This window comes from Ostrea edulis, chromosome 7, assembly GCF_947568905.1.
Source record: "Ostrea edulis chromosome 7, xbOstEdul1.1, whole genome shotgun sequence".
In the NCBI taxonomy this organism is placed as follows: Eukaryota; Metazoa; Mollusca; class Bivalvia; order Ostreida; family Ostreidae; genus Ostrea; species Ostrea edulis.
The window spans coordinates 26,748,417-26,775,722 of NC_079170.1; the positions used below are offsets into that span (position 1 = coordinate 26,748,417).

At 36.6% G+C, this 27,306-nt stretch overlaps 1 protein-coding gene across 1 annotated transcript; it reads left to right on the forward strand.

The window, feature by feature from the left end:
• Positions 1-8,183: 8,183 nt before the first annotated feature.
• Positions 8,184-26,151, forward strand: LOC125654076 (fibropellin-1-like). Its single transcript, XM_048883825.2, has 12 exons — positions 8,184-8,395; positions 17,030-17,184; positions 17,417-17,549; positions 17,665-17,813; positions 19,066-19,202; positions 19,289-19,411; positions 19,977-21,911; positions 22,413-22,574; positions 22,845-22,986; positions 23,125-23,278; positions 23,682-23,776; positions 25,405-26,151. The coding sequence occupies exons 1-12, from the start codon at positions 8,348-8,350 to the stop codon at positions 25,580-25,582; spliced, it is 3,411 nt and encodes a 1,136-aa protein (XP_048739782.2). The 5' UTR covers positions 8,184-8,347; the 3' UTR covers positions 25,583-26,151.
• The last annotated feature ends 1,155 nt before the right edge of the window (positions 26,152-27,306 follow it).

Sequence of the window (27,306 nt, forward strand, 5' to 3'; positions counted from 1 at the left end):
TTATAGTCCTGTGATTCTTCAACTCGACAGTTATATGTATCAACGATGTTTTATCTATTATAGTCCTGTGATTCTTCAACTCGACAGTTATATGTATCAACGATGTTTTATCTATTATAGTCCTGTGATTCTTCAACTCGACAGTTACATGTACCAACGATGTTTTATCTATTAATAATAATAATTTTCATTCATATGTCGATTTGATATATCTCAGTGAACTCGAAATGAAAGACAGCACAGTCTTCCACATCTGCTTCGTACTGAGATATTTTATTGAAAGTGGATGTTAACGCCAAACTGACAACTCAACTTTATGGCAAATGGGGTGACTTCAGTTTCTCCATCATCATCTTCCCAAATTTATATAGTAAATTTCCATCGCCTACATCTGGTGTTTATGTCCCACAACTGATTCAATACGCAAGAGCTTGTTCTGCATATGATCAGTTTCTAAATCGAGCCAGGCTACTGCCAAATAAGTTGATGTTACAGGGGTTTAAACTGCATTTCACAAATTCTATGGTTGTTACATGTATAATGATCTAGTTTGCAAATGCAACCTGACATTGGGTCAAATGTTGTCTGACATGTTTCATACCAATTGTTAGGCTGTTCTTTACACACTGATATTGACTACAGATTACTTTGTTAACCAGATCACGATAAAGGGCTTACAGTGGGTGTGACCAGTTGACAGGGGGATGCTTACTCCTAGGCACCCGATCCCACCTCTGGTACATATATACCCAGGGGTTCGTGTTGCCCAACTTTTACTTTTGTATATTCTTTGTAGAAGTTATGAGATTGATCCGTTATCTTCCCCCTTTTCATCAGAGATATATCAGCGTTTAACATTAAACATGAGTCCGTCAGATCAATGTAATTCAGGAGAAAAATGTTTACAAATATGTTCCAAATTGGTTGGTGTCATCATGCTGCATGCATTTTTAGAATTCTAGAATTGAGAATGGCTGTATGGAGCGCCAAATGAACGTAAACTCAAATGATTAAAGTATCTTTAATTTGATCTTTGATTATAATACCATGAATTCATTTGATGCATGCAACAATTCAATGTGAGAATCCGAGTTAGAATAGGTCTTTAGTACGTCTTGCTTGTCGTAAGAGGCGACTAAATGGGGGCTATCCCTCGGATGAGACAACAGGCGTGGCACGATAAAGATCCCTCCCTGCTCAAGAGACCGTAAGCGCCGAATATACAATATGTAGGTGTAAATTTTAGAGTCCTTCACTGACGATGGTCTTCATGTGAATAAAAAAATCCTCGAGCGAGACTTTAACTTCAATTCTGAATCATTGTGCACATAATTTTGCTGAATTGATGCGCGCAACAACTGAATTGTTGCTCTCTTTTAAAATAGCTCAATTCATGCGCGTAATAATTCAATTGTGGCTCTCTTCAACTGTGTTATTTCGTGCATCAATTCAATGATTGATCTCTTTCATTGAATTAATGATCTCATTAATTCAATTGATGCATGCAATAATCCGTGTAAAGAAAGCAACTATTTTATTAGCGATATCTTCAATACAACATATCCACAACTGAATTATTTATCTCTTTAATTGAATTGTTGCTCTCATTAAAGGAATGGATGTGCACATCAATTCCCTTTACAAAACCGTTGTAAATTAATATTAAAGATTCAATTGAATCAAGAAATCATCACATCATTTATACTTTTTAGTAAGTAACAATGCGCGCATCCCATCAGTATTGAATTATCACGCGCAATAATTAAATTAATAACAGGGGCGGATTCAGGAATTGCGGTTAGAGGAGCGCAACTGTTTGAGGCAAGGGGTCTGGGGGCCGCCTTGAGTCGAAACCTCCGAAAGCTCTTGGATTTTACAGATTTAGTAGGGCTAGAAATATATCTCCTATGCAGTCATTTTTACTATTTTATGTCATTTCTGATAAGGTGAAATTGATAAAATGACGCAAATTTTAAGGGTTTTGGGAAAAAAATGCAAGTTCTCCCAATAAAAGTAATTCAATAAATAAAAAGATGTTGTCGTTTATTTCTTCGAGAGCGGAAGGAAATGATTGCTTTTTCTATCATTTACAGTTTTCTAAATAAGAGACCACAATTTTTCTTATATATTTGAAAATTTTAGGGGGGTGGCCCACCCACCCTTAAATACGCCACTGAATAATATCTCAAATAATTAGAGATACTAAAAGTCATTTTGTTACATTCTTTAAAAGAATTAAAATGAGTATAAATGATTCATACAAGTCATTTCTTGTCAACAATAACACTTTTATACATTTATCTGCATTTATTTACAAGTTTAAAACAATTGTAATCTTCAAATTACCCGTACGTCTCCTGAATTTTTGCTTCCTGGACAAAAATTCAATCTGCTATATAAGTTGGCTCCTACAGAGTGTAGTGTAACTTTTGACGAACATGTAAATATTTCAAACTTGATATATATCATAAATTTATCTTTTTTACAATATTAAAAAGGAATAAGATGATTTGGGGTGCGAAAAAATACTCGATGTAAAGTTGAATGATTATGTTGATTTGGAGTTCCATACTGTTGTGGCACGTGATAAGTGTTTTTAACGGATAGTTGAATGGCGGGTGTATAATAGATATGATATGAAGGTCTAAGGTTCGTATTGAGTTCTATGGGAAATGAATCGATGTACTCTTTTCCCATAAAAAAAGGTGTAATATATTGGTATAAAATAATTCTTTAAAAGTACATTAAGTGACACTGGCTTAAAGCATAATGTGAATGAACTTAAGTCAGACACTCTCCTCCAACTGAACAGTATATTAGGAATGCTCATTTGTAATGTTTTTTTATGATGAAAGAGAGATACTGATGTCAGAATTTCCTTTCTTGTATTTCAATACTGTGAAGATTTTAAAATTAGATAAAATGCTGGAAAGTAGGGAGGAAGATATTGTATTAATGTTAAATATAGTCATATATTCATTACTCAGTGATATGTACTACATGTAGAATGCTCCGGCTAGTACCTTGAATTTGAAAATTAAATTTGACAGTATTTGTCAATATATCTTCCGCTGATCCCCCCCCCCCCCCTGGAATAAAACATGTACATGAACAAGTGAAGATAACGAACAGCGATCAATCTCCTAAATCCTATAAAGATACACATGTAGAATTAAGACAAGGTCAAAGACGGACCCCTGGACATACCATAGGTGGGATCAGGTTCCTAGGAGGAGTAAACATTCCCTGTTGACCGGTCACACCCGCCGTGAGCCCCATATCTTGATCAGGAAAACAGAGTCGTCTATAGTCACAACTGGTATGAATCAGTTAGCATTCGAATATATCATTTATTCAAAAGCATCTACATGAGAAGAAAAAAATCTCTTGCCATGGCTTTCAACTCAACATTTAAATATATCGACGACGTTTTATCTACGAACAATGTTCATTTTCATTCATATGTTTATTTGATACATTCCAATAAACTGGAAATAAGAGACACCACAGAGTCTTCCATATCTGCTTCATATTTGGATATTTTTTTGACCTATCTATGTTAACAGCACACTGACAACTTAACTTTATGATAAACGGGATGACTTCGGCTTCTCCACAATCAATTTCCCATATTTATGTAGCAATATTCCGTGATCGACTACATATGATATTTAAGTCTCTCAACTGGCACGCGAGAGCATGGTCTGCGTATGATCAAATAAGAATCAAGGCAAGCTACTGACAAATAAATTGATGCTACAGGAGTTTCAATCTCGTTTGAAGTCAATATTTCGCATATTCTATGGTCGTTGTAATGATATTATTTGCAAATACAACCTTTCATTGGGTTGAATGGCGGCCGCCTGTTTGACAAATTTTCACTTCCGTTAACTTACAAAGACGGGGAGGGGGGGGGGGGTGTATTCTTGAAATACCAGTCCGAAGGATTTTCCTTGGACCGGGAAAGTTCAAAGTACATTTCATTATTTAGATCGACTGATAAAAATCTTGAAATGTCTGCTGATAGAAATAGATTTCAAGAAATCCCTCGTGACTTGTAGACCAGACAGATTTAAACGATTTCGTCCACAAGACATGTTTGAAAGTGGGATTTGAACCCACAATATAGGATCAGGTCATCACACGCTGTTATATAACCATGGCAACGATGTACAGTGATTGATATTTCATTTTAAAATGATAAGGAAATTTGGTACTCTCCGATTGGTTTAGACGATTTTTTTGGTAATTTTTTTTTATTCGGTATATACATACAAACATACATACATAAATACCAAGGATAACCCATGAAAGCTCGAAAGCTTATTTCCAATGGGGTCCTTTACTGCATGGATGTTTGCGCTAGGGGAAAGGAAACCGGAGTATCCGGAGGAAACCCACGTGTCTGAGCGGACGACCGCCATACCCTCTCACATGCAGCCATTGCCAATTACGGGTATCTAACTCGGGTCGCAGCGGTTAGAAACGAGAGCGTTACCTCTGCGATACCCGGACACCCTGACATATGCTGAGGAATGGGTTCACTTGTATATTAACTTTAGAAAGTTTATTCGGGATTTTTCTCTTGACCAACCATAGATTTTCTGATTTTTTATCGACCAATCAAATAGTGTGTTTTAAAGCACGCATCGGTGAGTCAAATTCAATGCCGTAATATGGGTTTAATAACGACAATCTATTTTGTTTATTGCTAAAATATTTATTCGAAAAATAAGATATCTCTTTAAATTAAAGAGATATCTCTTATTTCAAAGAGATATCTCTTTAAAATGAGAGATATTTCTTAATTTTAAGAGATATCTCTCTTAAAAAGAGATATCTCTTTCACTTAGAGATATATCTCTTTCATTTAGAGAAATATCTCTTTCACTTTGAGAGAGATATCTCTTTTACTTTTAGATATATCTCATACACTTAGAAAAATATCCCTTTTACTTAGAGAGATATCTCTTTCACTTTGAGATATATCTCTTTCACTTACAGGGATATCTCTTTCACTTAAATGGATATCTCTTTTACTCTGGGAGATATTTCTTTTACTTTGAGAGTTATCTCCTTCACTCTAAGATTCATAGAGAAATATCTCTCAAAGTATGAGAGATTTTTCTTTAATCGTTGAAAAAGAGATATCTCTCAAAGAGAAAGAGATATCTCTTTCCAATATTTTTATTAGTTTGAATACTTAAGGAATTCTCCCTAAACCGGACACTGAAAGTATTTGATTGGTTAAAAATAGGGTTACATCATATAAATGGCGATACAACAAGGAGAAGTCATTATGATCACCGGAGAAAAATCTGTTTAATTTCAAGAGATATTTTTTTATGTTAAAGAGATATCTCTTTTTGACAATTCAAAGAGATATCTCTCTAACTTAAAATATCTCTTTTTATATTGATAGAGAAATATCTCTTTACACTAGAGAGATATCTTTTTCTAATTGAGAGATATCTCTCTTGCTTTAAGAGATATCTCTCAAAGAGAAATAGATATCTCCCTAGCGTAAAAAAAACATCTCTTTTGTTTGATATATCTTTTTCAGTTAGAGACATTTTTTGTTTAAAGAGATATCTCTTGGTTAAAGAGATATCTCTCTAGCGTAAAAAGATATTTCTCTAACTTACAGAGGTACATGTATCTCAAAAACCAATAGAGATATCTCTCTAGTGTAAAGAGATATCTCCCTCATTTAAAGAGATATCTTATTTTACCCAAAAATAATAATAGGGATTGCCATATATATATCTAATTCAAGATATCTCTTTTACAGCTATCTAAGCTAATAAGATATCTCTCTAGCATAAAAGCGTGATTGTGAGTGTAAAATAAAATGCAAACAGAGCAGAAGAAGAAAAAGATGATGATGATGAAGAAGACATTTTATAGCCATTTCGATATCAAGGTTTTGCCTGTGGACATATCGTTATAATCCAAATATTTTGATTTCTGGAAGAGATAAAAAATATTGTGAAAATTGTTGTAAAATTGTCATTTATTAAATCAGTTATTGACTTTTGGTGAGGTCTACTCGTAGTTAGGTATTGACTACGGCCTCAACCAATGCCTAACCAAGCCCGTGTAGTCACTTTCCTAACAAGTATATACAGCAATAGGAAAGTTTTATACACGCCTTTACATTTTGAGGGTCCCATGATTTTCCGGTTTCTGCAAGGTCATATTAAGCGGAAGAAAATTAGACCAAGAGCTATTTTGACGCTATATAATGTAACAGATGTTACTCTCATTATATATCTCCACAATGTCGCCCTTTGCATCACAGCAACATTCTCAAAATTTCCAAAAACGGGTTTGACATGTACTTCAGTTTGCAAGGTATATTTGAACTTGCAATGGATAATACCAGCCGACAATCGTAGGAGGAAGGGGGGAGGGGGATTGTCATGAAATCCAAGGTCTGCACATAATAACCACAGATCTATCTATTATGTAATTCATCTTCAAAAAAATCTACCTTGAGTCATACGATGTCCATTTTCAGATTACTTTCTACTAAAACAGCAGTTTTTAAGACTAAATAAAGTGAATTTGAAGTTTTCAATTTCAAAACATTGTTGTATGCAGCCTTCGTTTTTAGCTCACCTGAGCTGAAAGCTCAAGTGAGCTTTTCTGATCGCCTGTTGTCCGTCGTCTGTCCGTCTGTCTGTAAACTTTATACATTTTCGACTTTTCCAGAACCACTGGGCTAATTTCAACCAAACTTGACCAAAAGCATCCTTGGGTAAAGGGCTTTCAAGTCTGCGCAAATGATGGGTCATGCCCCCCTCAAAGGGGAGATAATCCCAAAACTTCAAAAATAGGGTGGGGTCATTTAAAAATCTTCTTCTCAAGAACCACTGAGCCAGAAAAGCTGCAATTTACAAGAAAACTTTCTGACATAGTGCAGATGTAAGTTTGTTAAAACCATGGCCCCTGGGGGTAGGATAGGGCCACAATAGGGGATCAAAGTTTTACATATAAATATATAGGGAAAATCTTTTAAAATCTTCTTCTCAAGAACCACTAAGCCAGAAAAGCTGAAATTTACATGAAAGCTTCCTGACATAGTGCAGATGCAAGTTTGTAAAAATCATGATCCCCGGGGGTAAGATGGGGACACAGTAGGGGATCAAAATTTACATATAAATATATAGGGAAAACCATTAAAAATCTTCTTCTGAAAAATCACTGGGCCAGAAAAGTTTACATTTACATGAAGGCTTCCTGACACAGTGCATATTCAATTTTGTAAACATCATGGCCTCCGGGCGTAGGTTGGGGCCACAGTTTTACATGCGAATATATAGGAAAAATCTTTAAATATGAGCCAAAGTGACTCATGTGAGCGATGTGGCTCATGGGCTTCTTGTTTTATTATGATATCTAAAAGTTAAGGAAAGATGAAAAATGCATTTTACATGTTCTAATCAGCTGATAACAGACGTCTTGTTTTCACAGCTATATTTATTAAGCCAATTATTGTTCTTAGGTCGCGTTTACAGATAATTATCCTCTAGAATTTCATGACTAGCTTTACCGCTTTTTCACACGCCGGTACCATAGATTCAGTCTAAGAGGAGAAAACTGATTTTTACACATACTTTGTAGCTATTCACTGATATTTCTCGTCCGACAGAACAAAAAAGAAAAAAATCAATATCACAAGTTTCAAAATAATGCAATGTATTACATGTAAATTAAACTAAACGCCATTTACCATTTACGTGATTCGCAGGATTTTATCAATAGGATATCTTTTAAAAGAACATATCACAGAATTAAATAAAAGGCATCTAACAAGCACCCAGGATTGAACTTTTGACGTTTAGAATTATCTCAATAACTGAAGACAATCTCGATCAATTTGAATTTCCTTCCTCGATTATTAAAGTATTTACATATCAAGATTTTGTTATAATATTCTTAAAAAAAAAAAAATTAAAGAAATATTGTATTTAAAAAAATTAATTCAAGTACCATCTACGGGTTTTATTTCATTTGATAACTTAAAAGATAAAGAAAAAAATTGATATGCATGTTTAAAGAATGCCAGTTTGAGAGGGGCTTGATATTTTTGTTAAAAGACCATTTTCATTTTATAATGGAAATGAATAAAATAATCAAACGATGAAAGTGACTCGATATTACTGTCTTCAGATAATCATATTATGACGATAATTTGGCGTGCTCACGCCATTGCTTGTCTCCAGTGATTCGCTCACAAATCGTGCGAGTATTGACTCCGACGCAGGAAACAGACCCACTTATCAGTCTCTCAAAACAAACGTCAGTATCACAGAGGGGGAGCCGGAGCTTAGTCTCGTCCAAGATGCTGACCGTGGCATGTCGTCTGATTGCTTTAGGAACTCTCATTACCGTAAGTGATTGTTACGTAATATGCAAACCAAATATTTTACGAGAGATTTTGCGCATGTGTTTCTAGTTCAAGATATAGGGCAGTTTACATGTAAGCATAATTAGTCTTAAAAACGAATGGTGTAGGCTTAACATTTCGACTATTCTCTGCCCTTTTTGATTATCATAATATAGTGTTCTAAATTGAAAACAGACAGCACGTGTTTACATAAGAATCGTGTTATACCAGCAGTCTGATGCTGTCTTTGCGAGATGACCATTTTATTAATTTAATTTTGTTTCTTTTCGAAATCCTCTGGGAATGTGAAAATCTCTTTTACGTGACGTAGTAAGGAGACAATTATTCTGTATTGTAGTGAGTCGATCAATATATAGTCTGTATAGATGCGCCGTGTACTTGTTCCTGCATGTGTTTAAATTCGACAAACATCATTACAAAAACACAGGTCTTGTAACTTTGACCTCGCTTTAGGATAAAAAAAAAAATATAACAACACTGGGACAGAATCATTAATAACGTACATTAATACTGGGCCACAGCCAGCGTCAATTCATCTGTGTAGCAAAGAAGCGTCCATGCACACGAATTCCCGTAAAAAATGACACATACACATATGCGATTTCTGTACAATTATTTTCATACAGCAATTCGGTCTGTGTTTCCTTCTATGCGGGTGCCGTTCCTGACTTTAGGAATGATATTGATTTACATTAAAAAAAAGAAAAAAAAAAGATACCTAATAATGGACGAAGGAGCGGTGCTGCTGGTGTTTCATCGTCGCATACCACGGATTATTGTTTCATTCTATTTCGATGGTGCTTTGACTATTCATAACTTACAATACATTTTTCCAGCATGCATTCAGTTATTCTTGGAGTACACTACAACATCTGTCATTTTTGTGAAGAAGAAATATTTTGATTGTCAAAAGCATTTCTCTAAATAGATCAAGAGATTTTTCTATATCGTTTATAAAATAATAACACATTGAATGCTTCCTTGTCACGTAACATGTGTTCATCAAGACGTTGGAGAGCGGATGCACAATGTTCCTCGCTATATTATTAGAGTTCTATTTTTTTCATGACACGGAACGGTGTACATACCGTAAATCTCTTTTTACAAAGCTCTCGGTTTTAAGGAAACTTCAGTTATAACGAATGATTTGAAACATCTTTTGTCATCGCTTTAATTCATGAATATTTGTAAGAAAAATTGCATGGATATTAGGAACTCGATTATAAGGAATCCTTGGTTATACGGAAGTGATTCCCCTAATAAATATCGCATGATTTATATTTTCTTTTATTGAGAACGAAATCTATTTATAAATCTCTGATAAGCTATCCATAAATTATGTTTATGACAAAGGTAATTAATGCATCCCCAATATTAACCAACACTACTTCACATACTGTCATTGCATGTATTATGGATGAAATTATCATTATATTAAAAGAATGTTGGTATGTCATTTTTGATGTAAGGAAAATGTTACATGCAAGGGATCTCGAGCTCGGAGCTTCTATAGGAATTCCTTAAAAGCCCTGTATATGACAAAATAGGTTATATAACATTGTGGTGTATTCATTCCATATATATATAATTTAGAATAAAACGCATATATTTACATTTTGTAAGTTGATGTTTACCACGTCGATCTCATTCATGAGATCACATGAAAGTACTCAGAAGGTACTCAGAACTTAAGGGAGAGTACTCTGGACCCTAGATCTGGAACATTAAAGTATATATATATGTCAATCAGAAGGGTAAATAAGCGACGGAAATCTACAAGATCAAAACTTAGCTTACATTTTATCTCGGGAAATGAATTTTACAAGATTGCTTGTACATGTATTTACAAAAAGACACGGCGTGTATGTCTGATTTACTGTAGTAACACATTCTTTTTAGGGGAAATAGAAAATTGATTGTCTATATATTTGATCCAGAAATGCTACAGTATGATACATGCAACAACAACAACAACAAAAAAAAAAAAAAAAAAACTGTCCTAAATGTGGTTAAATTCAGGCAGCGCGACCATGGTAACTAAAATGTAAAGCAAAATCAAGGCGATACAGAGTAGCACGGTAGAAACTAACAAAGTAAACTAATCCGGGTAAGTATTTATTTCCCGGATTAACACCATTATCTCTCAGTTTTCCCTGCTACTTGATAGTAAGATTATAACACTGACACCTCAGAATTCAAACTAATCATGTGGTTATTGAACTGTCGATAATTAACGTCACAGATCGTAAAATGGCATCGTTCATGTTGACCTTTAGAATTCGATCTGACTACATGGGTCGCAAACCTAATAAGAACGAGCAACTATCGGTCAAAACATATAAGTCCTTAAAAATCAGTCGAACGTATGGTTTCTTATTACGCATCTACTTTAGGTATTTCTGTTATGACATTTCAAGGTCATATTTCAACAGTCAAAGTCAAAATAGTAAATTATGTGAAATTTCCAATTGAAAGTAAGTTATCAAATATAAAGTTTAATTATTGTATGTATTACCCATCGAAAAAAAAAGAATTCATTTTACATCTGACTTTTCTTCTTCCGCTTCTTCATCGTCATCTGCATCTACTTATAGATCATCGAATCTTGTCCGGACAATGTCTTTGTTCTCCATATACTTACAGTGTATTATATTCAGCATGTAAATATGTCATACGACATAACGTGTTCTTAAAAATATTTTCCAATGTATTCCGGGGTAGAATAGGTCCTCAGTACTCTTTGCTTGTCATAAAAAGCAACTAAATGGGGGCGGTCCTTCAGATGAGACCGCAAAAACCGAGGCCTGGTGTCACAGCAGGTGTGGAACGATAAAGATCCCTCCCTGCTCAAAGGCCGTAAGCTTGCGCCGAGCATAGACCTAAATTTTGCAGCACTTCACTGGCAATGGTGACGTCTCCATATGAATGAAATATTCTCGAATGGGACGTTAAACCATATACATCCAACCAACTATCTTGATCCCAAGGTCATCATTGAAACAACCTTGAATTTACACTTCACAATCAAGTTTTGTGTTTTCGGACCTAGTGATTTTGAAAACAAAAGGCATCTTTACCCTTGAAGTGCAATATTCACCCTCCCCCCTGGGGGGGGGGGGGGGGGGTGCTCGGTGATCACTGTATTTCTCAGGTAGCATATAGGCATGGTAATGACCCAGAAAATGTTACATGTGTAATGCTGACATACAATTCTATATTGACTTCCTGAAGAGTGTTTTGGCGTGTATGTGTACTTAGATATCATGGACCTTCAAAGGTGGATGCACTCTTCCACTGCAAGATGTAACCTTAAAGTGGGGACATACGGAATCTAAATATGTAACCCTGGCCTGGAGGTCATAACACTTTTATCGTACTCATGCTCAAACTCAGCCATGTTTGTTTTGAGTACAACTTTAGATCTGAGCAAGCTTCGAAACATACTCGCAAAAATTATGAGCATGTACTCCATTTGCGTGTTAGAATGATTGTTTATGGAATTTTTATAACCATCACTTTTGAGTATGAGTACTATTTATAACATAGAGTTTGAGTATGAAAACGTGCTCAAAAGTTTTATAACCTCCAGGCCAGAATGTCTAAAAATATATGCACAAATAAATCGAAAGGGATTTTTTTGTTTAGTTTTGCAGTTTATTTCTACAGATTAAAACGGTTCTTATGAAACGAGTCAAATTCAAACCCAAAGTATTGTCTGAGTGACGCTGGGGTACCAAATTAAATTCGAATTATCATGTGTTTGTTGTTAAACTGTAAATGTAGTTTGGCGCATGCCTGACGCAATTTCCGCTACACTGGGTCAAGCATGCGCCAGACTAACTGTGAATACAAATGCTCGAGGCATTTCGAGGTGAGAATCACGGGTCTTTCGGATATGACCTAGAAAACAGAGGTCCCGTGTCGTGGTAGGCATTGGGATGATATTAGCAACGGCTATGAACGCTAACTATAGGTCTAAATTTGTGGTACTTCAACTACAGCTGTTGACGTCGCAATGTTGTGAAAACGTCTCGACGAGACGTAAAACAGACAAACGAATCTATAAAAACCTGGATTTGATACATATACTCGTTTATTGTAATCAGAGACGGTATTTGTAAGTATACATGCATGTATACACAGGAAGTGGTTGTACCCCACAAACGGTCATAAACACTTGATGACCACATGATGAATCAGAAAGACTCGGACTTGGTCTCTTGCTGAGCACAGAGTAGACATTCAATCTTTAAGAGGTTGTTTACAATAGGCTGACCTTAAGTTGTACCTCCCGTGGCTCTCAAACTCGAAAGTGTAACTTACATACTTGTCTTTTTGTTTTTAGTACGGAGGTACTTTAGATAAGAGCGAAATGATCACTATTTACCATGGCATTCAAGATCGTTTTTTTTCCCTTTTAAGTAGAAACAACTGAATAGCACAATAAGGAAATATACCGATGAGGTGGATGCTATCATTAAAACAGCTAGTAAAATCACACATTTGACACGTATCAGCATTATCAATTTCATCATGGTAGAATGTGTTAATTACGTGGAATTGTATTCGGTTTAAGTTTAACGTCGCTCCTCTAAACATCAGAAGTCATCTTCAACATTTGATGCAAATCTGAAAGACCTTCTACTTAATCGTTTCGTCCATGTACATTTCATCTCAATAGAAAAATATTGGTCATTTGCAACATCTGAAGTTTGCAATTTTTCATCACTGTAGCAAATACAATGTACAATAACTTTTGTTAGAAATTGCATTATTGTGCCCTGAAATTGAACTAGGTTAGTCATTTGGAAAAATAATGTAACTGCAGCAAATTGAAAACACCCAGATAGCATGGAAGTCCCATTACTATAGAAACTATAGGTACCTTTCACCGGGGTTCACATTTTGGGTTCAAATTCATAATGGAGGTACTCAACTTCTCTATAAACATTCAAATTCCCCAGATCATTTATAAAAACTATCATGGGCATCATGAACCACTCCGTTTACCTGATCAAAATATAGAGTTCACGGCAGGGTGACCGGTCGACAGGGGATGCTTACTTTTCCTAGGCATCAGATCCCACCTCTGGTGTGTCCAGGGGTCCGTGTTTGCCCAACTATCTATTTTGTATTGCTTGTGGGAGTTGTGAGATTGATCACTGTTCATTATCTTCACCTTTCATCATTCTATCTTGTCCATGAGGGAATTCGGGTTAGAATAGATCCTCAGTAACACTTGTCTGTCGTAAAAGACAACTAAATGTGGCGGTCCTTTGGATGAGACAGCAAAAAAACCGAGGTCCCGTGTCGCAGCAGGTGATGAGTGAAAAATTCTTTGGAGGGACGTTAAACAATATACCATCCATGAGGATCAGAATTCTTGTAGAAATTACCATAATACACGTAACCCAATTTTAAGTACCCCTTTCGTTGACAACAAGAACATCGCTAGATCAAGACACTAAGCACTGTATTTCTTACAACGGAAATGATGTAGGTAATCTGACAAGTCCACATGGAAATAACGTTAATTGATTGATTGATTGTATCTTTCTTAACGTCTCGCTCGAAATATTTTCACTCATATGGAGACATCACCAATACCGGTGAAGGGCTTCAAATTTAGGCTTTTGCTCGGCGCTTACGGCCATTGAGCAGTGAGAGTTCTTTAGCGTGACACACCTACTGTAACACGGGACATCCGTTTTTAAGGTAATGTCTGAGGACCCGTGACATTCACACTTGATGCCGAGCGTTTGGCGATGGAACTGTCACTACCTGTTTTAACTACTTAGGTTTGTCGCGGCCGAGAATCGAACCCCGGCCTTCCACATGCGGGGCGAACGCTCTGACTACCTCTAGACCACCGCGGCAGTCGAAATAACGTTAATATAATAGTTCAAATACATAAGGACGTAAACATAGTCGTGGACATCGTTCACACAAAACACCAACAAGGTGCCTCATTTGATTGATGAGATCGATCACTGTTCCTTATCTTCACCTTTCATTCACATTTACCTTACGTCAACAGACCATTGGGTCCACGTCATGTTCGCTCAAACTTTTACTCTATTCCAATGAAAGTTTTGAGTACGTTATTTGAAGAAGCCATTTAGTCCATACTTCAATTTTTCAACATCAGAATACAGACTGGCTTGTAAGGTAATGGGTGGTGTCCATGACAGGCTCTTTAAAGCACCGAGATTTACGGATGCAATTCATTCCGAATCATGCCGTTAGTTCCTTAAGCGTAAATTTACTAACGAATGAATAAATGGCGTCAATATTTTTCTTTTTAAAAAGTTCAGTCTTACATTCCGTAATATTTCAACTTTAACCTGTATTTCCTACAAATATACTTCTATCATTGCATCCAAAATTTTTAATTACAAACTTTATAGCTATCACTACATGTTCTTTTTCTTTCACCAATAGTCCAGCTAGACATATCATTGCTGTTGATGTCGATATAGTTTAAAATGACGACCTGAAATCACGTATTTTAAAATGTCCTAGATTCAGAGAGCTTCAGTCTTTCACTTGGCGACAGAACTTCATCCTATTATGAATTCTGTAGAAGATCAAGCCCGGTGATGAGCTAAATATCAGGAACTTGACACCTTGTCAGTATGGATTAAAAGTATAAAAAGAATGTCAGAATCACGCATTAAATACATCAAAACAAGGTAGTGTATCATCTATCCTTCTGTGTTTAGTAAACTAAAAGTGACAAAAAGAATTAGATAGGTTACATGAGGAATATGTATGGATTCCGGCTGACAAAAAAGAATTAGATAGGTTACATGAGGAATATGTATGGATTCCGGCTGACAAAAAAGAATTAGATAGGTTACATGAGGAGTATGTATGGATTCCGGCTGACAAAAAAGAATTAGATAGGTTACATGAGGAATATGTATGGATTCCGGCTGACAAAAAAGAATTAGATAGGTTACATGAGGAGTATGTATGGATTCCGGCTGACAAAAAAGAATTAGATAGGTTACATGAGGAATATGTATGGATTCCGGCTGACAAAAAAGAATTAGATAGGTTACATGAGGAATATGTATGGATTCCGGCTGACAAAAAAGAATTAGATAGGTTACATGAGGAATATGTATGGATTCCGGCTGACAAGAAGAAGCTTGTAACATCTACTAAACCCCTTTCTTTGCTCCTCATGAAAATATTAACTGTTATGAATGAGAAACTGCAATTGTATTATGCAATAACATACGAGTAGTAGTGTAAATCAGATATGAATTCTAAAATACTCTTAGTTTAAATCACAAAAAAACTTTCCCCAAATCAACAACATCAAAACGTATATCATTTTCAACATTTTGCTCGACCATTCATCATAATAAATTAAAGACAAATCTTTTTGGGGTCATAGATAGAGCTCTGCTTCTTCAATAAAAAATCAACAAGGAAATATCCATATCTTGTGATCAGTCAGAATTATTATTTTGTTAAGCATCACCCTGATTCTTCGCACAAGTACTCTGAAGTTGATTCTAAAAATATGTTGCTGTTCCTCATTGACAATATCGACGTAGTCTTTGGTAACTAGGTCTTCCAACAGTCTGTTGGAATTTCCATGGCACGAATTGTGCTCCTTTGTTAGCTGTTAGTTGATTTAAAGACGTTTACATGATAAGACAAAATATCTTGCTGTGGCATTCAACTCGACATTTACATGTATCGACAACATTGTATCTATTGATAGTAATTAATATATATATATATATATATATATATATATATATATATATATATATATATATTTCATTCATATGTCGATTCGATATATCGTAATAAAGTCGAAATAAAAGACGTTACAGAGTTTTCCAGATATGCTTCATACTTGGACATCTTATTGAATATGTTAACACCAAACTAATAACTCATATTTATGACAAACAGGATGAGTTCAGCTTCTCCGTCGTCAACTTCCCAAATTATGTAGGAATATTCCAATATCACCTGTATATGGTGTTAAAGTCTCTCCATTGATTAGAAAGCATGTTCTGCGTTTGATAAGTTTTAAATCGAGGCAAGAAACTGAAAAATAAGTTATTGTTATAGGAGTTTCAACAGTCTCGTTTGAAGTCAGTATTTCGCAAATTTTGTGGTCATTATAACGATTTAATTTACAAATACCACCTGTCATTGGGTTAAAGGCTGTCTGATGTGTTTTATGCCAATTGTTAAGCCATAGGCCATTCATTTCATGCTAATTTTGACTACGGATGGCTCCGTTTACCTGATCAAAACAGAGGATTGACGGTGGGTGGGACCGGTCGACAGGGGATGTTTACTCCTCTTGGGTACCTGATCCCACCTTTGGTTTGTCCAGAGGTCCATCTTTGTACTACTCTTAATTTTGTATTCTTTGTGGAAATTATGAAATCGATCTGTCTTAGTTATCTTCGCGTTTTCATTAACGTTGTGGCGGCACTAATTCAAGTTCAGCAGGTCGATCTACACAGATGCAGTGAACTCGAAAGAACTTGGTCTTTGCAGTCTCATTCGAAGGTCCGATGGCCAATCCCATAGTGGAATTACGAGAGGAAGACAGTAATTATTTTACTTTTCTACATCTAGATATGTGAGGGTTCAGGTGCTGTCTCATTTAAGATGATTCGTTACTACAATCCTGGTGGGCGGGGCAGAAATGGACATCCTTGTGACGGCAAGTTCTTCTTTAGCGCAAGTGATTGTGACCATCGGTTTATCATCTGTATGGACGTATCGGGCGGGTAAGAGAGGGAGAGAGCATTCACAAAGAAAACCGAAAACGTGAATAAGCACATGTGTGTTTGGTGATTATAGTGTCTACTGTCTTAACATTTATACAGTATTGAAAGGAGAAACATATTCTGAAATGCTTAGTCCCTACAAGTCATTAAATGTTGGATGATATTGAATTTCATTACTTGTCCTTCGTGCGGTACTTGTGAGTGATTTTTGTAATTTGTCTTTGTATTGTAGACCTAACAATGCGTACAGGTGCCCGTACGGACGGAAGGCCACGAATGAAGTGAGCAATAATAACAACGTATACTTCGGCAGCAGTGTAGGGGGTGTGGCCAACCCCATGTTGTTTCCCTTTGTCATGTGGCCGGTAGGGTTTACAATTTTGATATGCCACTCGTCGGAAGTAGCGGTAAAATACACATATCTGTTGTTATTCGTAAACTGTCTGCATGCTCTCCACGAGCTTATTTTCTTGATTTCAGGGCAGCCTCAAAATTAAGGTGGAGGTGTGGGATAGTGACGACAACGGGGACGATTACGTCGACTTCCTGGCAGCTGTGTATAAGACGACTCCAGCCTTCAATGCCACTTCTGCTGATGTGGTACCCTACACACTGAGTTCACGAACAACGTAAGCTTGGAATAATCCGTATTCTAAATTATGTATTGTACTGTGTTGTTTTAAGGAAATTAAGAGTTGGGCAGACATGGACCCCTGGATATACCAAAAGTGGTACCAGGTGCCTAGGAGGAGTAAGCATTCCCTGTCGACTGCTCACACCCGCCGTCAGCTTTATATCATGATCAAGTAAACAAAGTAATCCGTAGTCAGAATCAGAGTGCCAGGAACGGCCTAACAATTGGTATGAAACACGTCAGAGAACATTTGACCCAATGGTAGGTTGTATTGGCAAACTAGATCGTTATAACGACCATAGAATTTGCGAAATGTTGACTTTAAACGAAACTGTTGAAATCCCTGTAACATCAACTTGTTTGTTTGTAGTCGATATAAAAACTGATCATACGTAGAACAACCTCTTGTGTATTGAATCAGTTGAGAGATAGAAACACCATATGCAGATGATAATGGAATATTGCTATATAAATATGGGAAGTTGACGATGGAGAAGACTGATTCCCAATACCGAAATTGAAGCAACAATTAATAAAACCTGTCTTAATTGTATGAAACCGCCACTGTGGAAGCTCCGTCTTGGTACGATACAGTTGTCCAACGAAAAGCTCGTACAAGACTGAAGTGTGTGTTCTGTAGGATCTTGTTAATGATAAGGCGGTGTACTACAGGGGAATAAGCACGTTCATTTGTTCAAAAAACATTGTCCAAAATGAAATATGTACAAGCACTATCATTTGTTAAAATGAAATGTCCAAAAGTGTGGTCAGGATTGTATCACGTCCAAAGCATTCTTTTTCTTTAGCATGTTTTATACTTGTCACCGTTTTTATGTCAGGTAGTTGAATTATAGTTTGTATTTTGAAAATGATAGTATTTTAAGTTATTCTTCAGTGTTTTATACATGTTGTAGTAAGAGGGAAATACTTGTTCCATGCTTTATAGGTTAGATTTTATAGATATAAAACACATTGTCCTCATTTGCATATGAGACACCCTCTCAAAATGTTCTGTACATGTATCATAGATACGGTATACTTTGTCCTACAATCAAATCACTCTAGTCATGCCTCAAGCCCGCTTAGAAAATTAACGCTTTCTACCCATATCGTAATTCACGGTAACGAGCTTGCCTTTGTCCCGCTTTGCCGACGTATTTTTCACAATTTCACGAAGAACTAAATCCAGTCAGCACGGTGTCTACACAGTGTTTTCTTGATTCATTGTACTAATTCCTCCTCTGTAGGTTATGGTTAAATCTTCAAGTTTATTGCGATAAGGATTTTTACGGGAAATATTGCACCACCTTTTGCCACCCACGTGACGACAAATATGGGCACTACACATGCAATTCTACAACTGGAGCTAAGATATGCACTGAAGGTAAAAAAAAAATGTTGAATGATATATCGGGAAATTAATACTTTACAAATGTTTAGAAACAACAATAGCGAACAACTGTGTTACAGGTTGGCGAGGAATTTTTTGTCACGTCAAGATCGACCACTGCCAAGATGCACAGTGTCAAAATGGAGCCACATGTGTCAATTCACATGGAAGTTATCTTTGCGTTTGCGCAGACGGTTTCAACGGTAAGACAACAATCGAGAACATGTGATGTGCTATTGGGGTTTTCCTTACTAAATGCCGTTTAAAATTTGGAATATTTATTTTGAATCTGCATGTCTCTGTGTCTGCGTTCATCTAGTCGTTGCTTAACCACATTGAAATTATATCAAGTATTGAAAAAAGAGGTGTTCGGGATGTTTCTTAATTTACTGCTATTACATTTACCAGATGATTGTAAACATCCACAGTGCGAGTAGCAGGGTACATATATTCTAGTGGATGATTGATCACTATGCAAACTGGCATTTAGACATTGCCTTTAAGAACATTAAATTTATGAATAAGAAACTGCATGTTCCACAATATATGAAATATTGCTTCATCATAAATCTAAAAGAATTCATTTGTTCCGATTGGCTAATTAATGAAAGAAATCCGGTGATGTTATCAATGAAACCTATTTTTTGTATGTTATCGGAGTCTTGTCAACCCTCGGGATTTTACTTTTTGTGTGTGCTTTTTTCCAGTATGCTATATTTAGTAATGTTTTTATCCTTTGTTGTTTGCACGTGATGTTGTTCGTTTTAGGTACACAATGTGAAATTGATGTAGATGAATGTCAATCATCCCCATGTCAAAATAATGCGACATGTACAGACTCAATTAATGGATTCCAATGTACGTGTTTGGAAGGGTTTTCTGGAAATGTGTGTTCCGAAAATATAGATGACTGTCAGTTAAACACGTGTCAAAACAATGCCACGTGTAAAGATTTGATTGGAGATTTCGATTGTCAGTGCGGAAGTGGTTGGACAGGTAAGCTTTGTGATGTCAATATTAACGAATGTAGCAGTAGCCCCTGTCATGAGGTTGCCACGTGTGTAGATGATATAGACGGCTTCCGTTGCATGTGTCCCCGTGGTAGAACTGGCACCCTTTGTGAATCCGATGTGAATGAATGTCTCACCTTTACTTGTAATAATGGTGGTACCTGTGTTAATACTGCTGGAAGCTTCTACTGCACATGCCCAGACGCTTGGACTGGGGAATCGTGTAACATTGATGTCGATGAATGTGAAAATACCCCATGTATAAATGGAAATTGCACCAACCATGACGGACATTTCTCTTGTAAATGTTCAAATGGGTGGATGGGTGTTTTATGCAACGTTGATGTGGACGAGTGTTTAAATGACCCCTGCTATGGATCAGCTACCTGTGAAAATAGTAACGGCAGCTTTTCCTGTCTCTGCCCGCCGGGATACTCGGGCGACTTCTGTGAAGAAAATATAAATGACTGCGATCCCAACCCCTGTCGACATAATGCAACGTGTAGCGACCGAGTAAATGATTTCAATTGTACGTGCAAATCTGGTTTTGTTGGCAAACGTTGTGAAAGCAATGTTAACGAATGCTTATCGAATCCTTGCCTTCACAATTCCACATGTATGGACACCGTCGGGTCCTTTGAGTGTTTGTGTCCAAAGGGAGCCCACGGTACACTGTGTGAGGTAGACGAAGATGAATGTGAATCGAATCCATGTTTTGGATCCGCCACTTGTGTGGATGAGTTGGGAGGATACAGGTGTATCTGTCCGCCTGGCATGGAGGGTGAGCATTGTGAAGTTAACATCAATGAATGTTCAACGTCACCTTGTGCTTCGGGAGCAACATGTGTGGATGGACTGAACTCGTTTAGTTGCATTTGCCCAGAGGGATTCACAGGGAGGGTATGTGACGTCGATATTGATGAATGCAGTTCGAATCCATGTCAGAATATGTCAACATGTGTTGATACAGTGAACGGATACAGATGTATTTGTCCCAGTGGAATGACTGGCGTACATTGTGAGCTAAACGTTAATGAATGTTCGTCAAGTCCATGTCTGAATAATGCTACTTGTATTGACCTCATGAATCAGTATTCTTGCATATGCACGTTAGGTTTCATTGGAGGTCATTGTGAGATGGAGATTGACGAATGCTCCTCTAACCCCTGTCTTCATGGTGGAACCTGTATAGATCATTTGGGTGGCTATCAATGCCAGTGCCTATCTGCCTACACTGGAGATAACTGCGAGGTTGAAATCGATGAATGCCTCTCAAACCCTTGCCAAAATGGAGCTACGTGTCATGATGGCATAGCTGGATATACATGTTCTTGTAGTCAAGGATACACGGGAGTTCATTGTGAAGGAGATATTGATAACTGTGAATCTAACCCCTGTCTCGGGGAGTCAGAGTGTCAGAATTCCATTAACGGATTCTCGTGCAAGTGTCAGGGAGGTTTCCAAGGCGACATCTGCGATGTGGATGTAGACGAATGTGCGGAATCGCCGTGTGGAAAACACGGCACTTGTGTAAACTTTCCGGGAACGTTCTCTTGCACGTGTCCTGACGGTATCCAAGGAGCTCTGTGCAATGAAGATGTGGATGAATGTCTTAATAACCCCTGCCATGGGAAATCCACCTGTGTCAATGAATTCGGATCTTCACGATGTCTATGTGAATTAAACCGGTCAGGTAAAGAGACAGATTGCTTCATCTTTTCACAACCTTCTATCTCACAAGTCGTTGAGTCTATCTGATACAGTCAACAGAGAAGCACATTTCTCTAATCACTATTGCATTCATCTGTGCTCTTCTGTCATCTTCGAATTTTGATTCTGTGTCAGATTCTTTGCTGTACTACTGATATTCTTCACACATAGCTAAATCAATGTCTGAATGCATATAAATCTGTTTAAATACTATCTAGTTTCAGTGCATGATGATTAAAGAATGCATGTTTTGAGGAAGAGCAATATCCTAATTCGCATGCATTTTCCCTTGCAACTTTTATTATATTGCAGTTTGCATTAGTGCACTAACGTCTAACGGTATATGATATTTCCTATGTTTGCTCGGTCTTAATGAAGTTTTCTTTCCTATGTTTGCTCGGTCTTAATGAAGTTTTATGATTATAAATCCGGGAAGTACATGGAATGAGTAGTGTTGCTCCAGCATCTATTAACTGCGTTTTAGGTACACTGTGTGACGTCAAAAACAGTTGTTATAGCAGCCCGTGTGAGAACGGCGGCACGTGCAGCACCACCGAGGGCGGCAATTTTAAGTGTCAATGTTTGGGTGGATGGGCGGGGCCAACATGTTCGTTACCACTATCCCCAGACTGCAGTCCCATCACAGGTAAAATGTAGACAAGATTGAAAAGATCCATAGTTTTAAAGGAAAGAAATACTTCATGTATACACTGTACATACATCTACATAGTTTTCGCCCAGGTAAAATGGAAAATGTCTTCGTTCTGCTTTTAATTTTCCCAATAGTCATTTTCAGTTACTTTAAAGAGATGAATTTTGTTTAATGCAGTTTTAACTTCTATGAATACATTGTTTATTTTACAATACCCGGCGCCATGCAGTTATTTGAGTAAGTGGTATATTTTCAATATAACAGTTAAAGTGGATGGGCAGCTGAATAAACAAGAAAAGGATAACTTTGTGAAGAACTTCATGGAACATTTATCCGGCAAATACAGCGTACCACAATCCGATATTTACTTAATAGTTGATAGCATACCGGAAGTCAAAGAAAATAAGTAAGTAAAATGACAAATTTTCGGACGAGTCACCGCTGATACAATTAATGTTTATACGAGTAATATGTGGAGAGGCAAATCTTGGAAATTTTTATGTTTAGATAGAATGTGTAACAAGTTGGGATTCTCTTTCAACAGTATATCGGATACGATATTAACGGTGCGAGTTTTCATAAAGAGGCAAGCCGTGTGTCGGGAAGAGTTGCAGCCCTTGATGCCGGGGTTAACAGGTTCCTTGGCGTCTGATGGTCAGCCGCGGAGTAGTCAAGTCGTCCGTAACAAACAAGATGAGGTCAGTACCTTATCATCAGGCAAATACCACCATCGTATCAGTGTTTTCTGTGTGTCTAAAGGCCAATTATTATAAATCAAATTAATTTAGGGCTACGTTTAGAGAAGGAGCGTATTTTTAAACCTGCTTGGGTTAAATCTTTCAGAGATGAACATCGCGATTTTAAAGCGATATTTTGCGGTATCTGAAACTATTCTAGAACGATATTGCGGTACATGTAATGATTACCATTCCATATATCCTGATGCAGAGATTGAAATGCATGATATCAGTATTACAGACATGTCCACTAATGTGAACATTTTATTTATAGAACTGGCTGTCTCTGAATTGGTATGTGGTGGTTGTCGCCGTGTTGGCCGCTATACAGACATGTCCACTAATGTGAACATTTTATTTATAGAACTGGCTGTCTCTGAATTGGTATGTGGTGGTTGTCGCCGTGTCTGCTGCTTTAATGATAGTACTTGTTATCGTTTTTGTTCTGAGGAGAAAAAGGTAAGTATCGTCATCTCCATTTACAGCTCATGTATATATTAGCCACAGCGTCTGTCTGTCATGTTTCTATTCAACTATTTCACATCCAGAATCATTGCCCGATTGCATGATTAACTGAATATTGGTTAACGTCCCTCTCGAAAATTTTTCACTCATATGGAGACGTCACCATTGCTGGTGAAGGGCTGCAAATATTAGGCCTGGGTTCGTCGCTTACGGCCTTTGAGCGGGGAGGGATCTTTATTTTCCCACACCTGATGTGACACAGCGCCTCGCTTTTGCGGTCTCGTCCGAAGGACCGCCCCATCTAGTTGCCTCTCACGACAAGCAAGGGTTACCGAAGACCTATTCTAACCCGGATCCCCACGGAACGAATTACTGTCCAAGAATCATATCAAATTACAATGAAAAGGTGGCATATATCACACATTTTCTGTCTATACGATGAACAAGTTCATTTACAGTACTAAGTTCATTCGTTAATTTACAGTACTAAGTTCATTAGTTAAGATACAATACTAAGTTCCTTAGTTACATGTAACTAACAGTACTATTTTGTCACAGATTTAGAAACTTATTGATACACCTCGGTTATAACGAACAGCTCAGCATTAACAAGTACAGTAAACCTCAGTTATAACGAACAGTTCAGCATTAACAGTACAGTAAACCTTGGTTATAACGAACAGCTCAGCATTAACAGTACAGTAAACCTTGGTTATAACGAACAGCTCAGCATGAACAAGTACAGTAAACCTCGGTTATAATGAACAGCTCAGCATTAACAGTACAGTAAACCTCGGTTATAACAAACAGCTCAGCATTAACAGTACAGTAAACCTCGGTTATAATGAACAGCTAAGCATGAACAAGTACAGTAAACCTCGATTATAACGACCAGCTCAGCATTAACAAGTACAGTAAACCTCGGTTATAACGAACAGCTCAGCATTAACAAGTACAGTGAACCTTGGTTAAAATGAACACTTTAAATCCTCTCCTGCATCCCTCATGAATTTTAAAGAAAAATGGTCATAATACACTCGATTATATAGCATTCCTTTCCCATTACCATAGATCAAAATTTATTTCCTTACTTATAGCGAAGTCTAATCACGCATTTCGACCCAGTTAAAACATTTGTGAAAAAGCTATTATGTATGCAAACGACAATATAGTCAATCATCTTCCCACACAGTGATATTGTTTTCTTTCCGACCACGTGTAAACAAGGTGCGCGCTATACTATACATTATACAAATAAAGTCAACCAACGATGTCCGAGAGTTAACTAGTGAAGAGTAAACTGAAAATTTTGACCTACTCCTTTTATCTGGGATGAAATCAAATACTTTACGTTGCACATATTCTTATATATCGCAATTATAGATACATTGACCATGTTAGTTTGGATACAAAAAGAGATAAATGATTAGTCACATGTACAACCATGCCCGTAATTTGTAACGGTCTTGTTAAAACTCCTTATAAGTATATTTTACTGTATAAAGATTACTGAGTGAGCAAAAGTTTTACCAACATAAAAAAATAATTTCGTGAAGTATATACCGATTTACACTTGAGAGGAACCACGTGTTGATATATTAATTCTTAATATCGTTTTACAGACAGAAGCACGTGATCAACAGAAATGGGAGCCGACGTTACAACAGCGATGCTGACGTCACACACCTGGACGAGGCGGATGGCTTTATACCGATCACGTTTGAAAATTCGCTGTATGCAACAGTACAACCAGAGGAACCTATCAGAGTATCGACAAGATATGACTTTGATGACAGTTGAATATTGTAGGAGAGAGAGAGAGAGAGAGAGAGAGAGAGAGAGAGAGAGAGAGAGAGAATTTGGGACACCATTCTTCATGAATTTTACTTTTCATTGTGCAACTTCATGAAACTGCTGGATACAGTTCCTCAAAAGTTGATTAGATTAATACATATTAAGGATGCATGCTACACCAAAGAAATTTGATATATGGATGAAAAATGGAGGACATGTACAACAATATTTTGAAATTTAAAAATTTCAAATTTACTTTATTTCGTAAAAGAAAATGCCATTTTAGTAGAAAACAATCTGAAAAAAATTAAAACCCTGCTGCATGGTCTTGAACCCGTGATCTACATTTTTGCAGACGACGTACTTACCTGCTGAGCTACTCAGTTAGGCAATGAAATTTTAATTGAATAGACAAATATTGCTGATATTCATATTTTCATCCATGTTTCAAAAGGAAGTCAGCCATTATGATGATGTAGTATTCCTCCTTAATACTTGTACCAGTCACTTTTAAAAATTTTTTCATGGTGTATATATTGCAAAATATGTGTTCATTAAAATTGCTTCATTTTCAATTGACTTGGTAATGTAATTATTAATGTAAAATACATCTATATTTCAAAGACAAAGAAAACATGAACTGTTTGCGTTATGCTTCAGTGACTTTGGAAGTGTTACATGAACTGTTTGCGTTTTGCTTCAGGGAACATGAACTGTTTGCGTTATGCTTCAGGGAACAATGTGACTTGACAAAAAATCCCACACGATGCACTTTGTTTTCTGTATCTCTATTGTAAAAGTTTGGATTTTGTCGTGTCTGGAGTTAAATGTCGCACTGTTAATGGATTTTCAAGTCTCAAATATTTGGCACAAGACAAACCAGATTTAAACTCCTATTCTTAGTGGCAAAATGCATCTTTAATTGTAAGCATTTGATCAAATTCATCTCATGATCTGTACTGAACCAATCATTCTACAGACATCTACTCAAAGTCACACGTCAGAATATATACATGTATACCGTATATACTCACCTATAAGTCAGTTCGTTTATATGTCGGTTGTATAGTTTTTAGGTTATTTTGGAGGGAATTGACAATGATCCATTTATAAGTCGGTCCAACTTTTTTTCAAAAATCGGTTGATAATTTCAAATCAATGCTCTAATGTTTATACCTGTTCTTCAAATAATATTTCGAGAAATGCGTTGATATTTGATTTTTTTTTTTCTTGACAAATCAATTTCATACCAATACTCTTATGTATTTATCTGTGTTCATATGACGTCGATATTTCATTTTTTATTCTCAACAATCGAAACAGTTACTATTTTGTTTATTTCGTCCACGTTTTTGTTGTTTAAAAAACACTAGGCTATACATTATGCCGTATAGAAAAATTCTAATCTTCTTAGGACACTCCTGTAAGTCGGATATAGAGTTTTGGACCAAAATTTAACTCCAAAGAATCCGACTTGTAGGCGAGTATATACTGTGTGTATATATATATTATAAAATCAGAGAATTACAACTTTTAAAGTCTCGAAATCATTTTGTTTGGGTCTTTCAAAATGATACCAGCATTTTAGTGATGTACCTTTTGTGATGAAATATAATTTTGTTCAACTTTGGGTCAGCTATCGTTCCTCTAAAACGACAGTTTTAAATTTTTCACAATTCCGGGCATATTCCTTCCTGGACAGAATACGCTAATACTACCCACACATTAAA

Bases quoted from the DNA above. Each gene is read 5' to 3' on its own strand.
- LOC125654076 (XM_048883825.2), top strand. From the start codon at position 8,348: ATGCTGACCGTGGCATGTCGTCTGATTGCTTTAGGAACTCTCATTACC. The intron at 19,412-19,976 runs GTAAGACAACAA...TGTTCGTTTTAG, and splicing joins TTGCGCAGACGGTTTCAACG to GTACACAATGTGAAATTGAT. The intron at 21,912-22,412 runs GTAAAGAGACAG...ACTGCGTTTTAG, and splicing joins ATGTGAATTAAACCGGTCAG to GTACACTGTGTGACGTCAAA.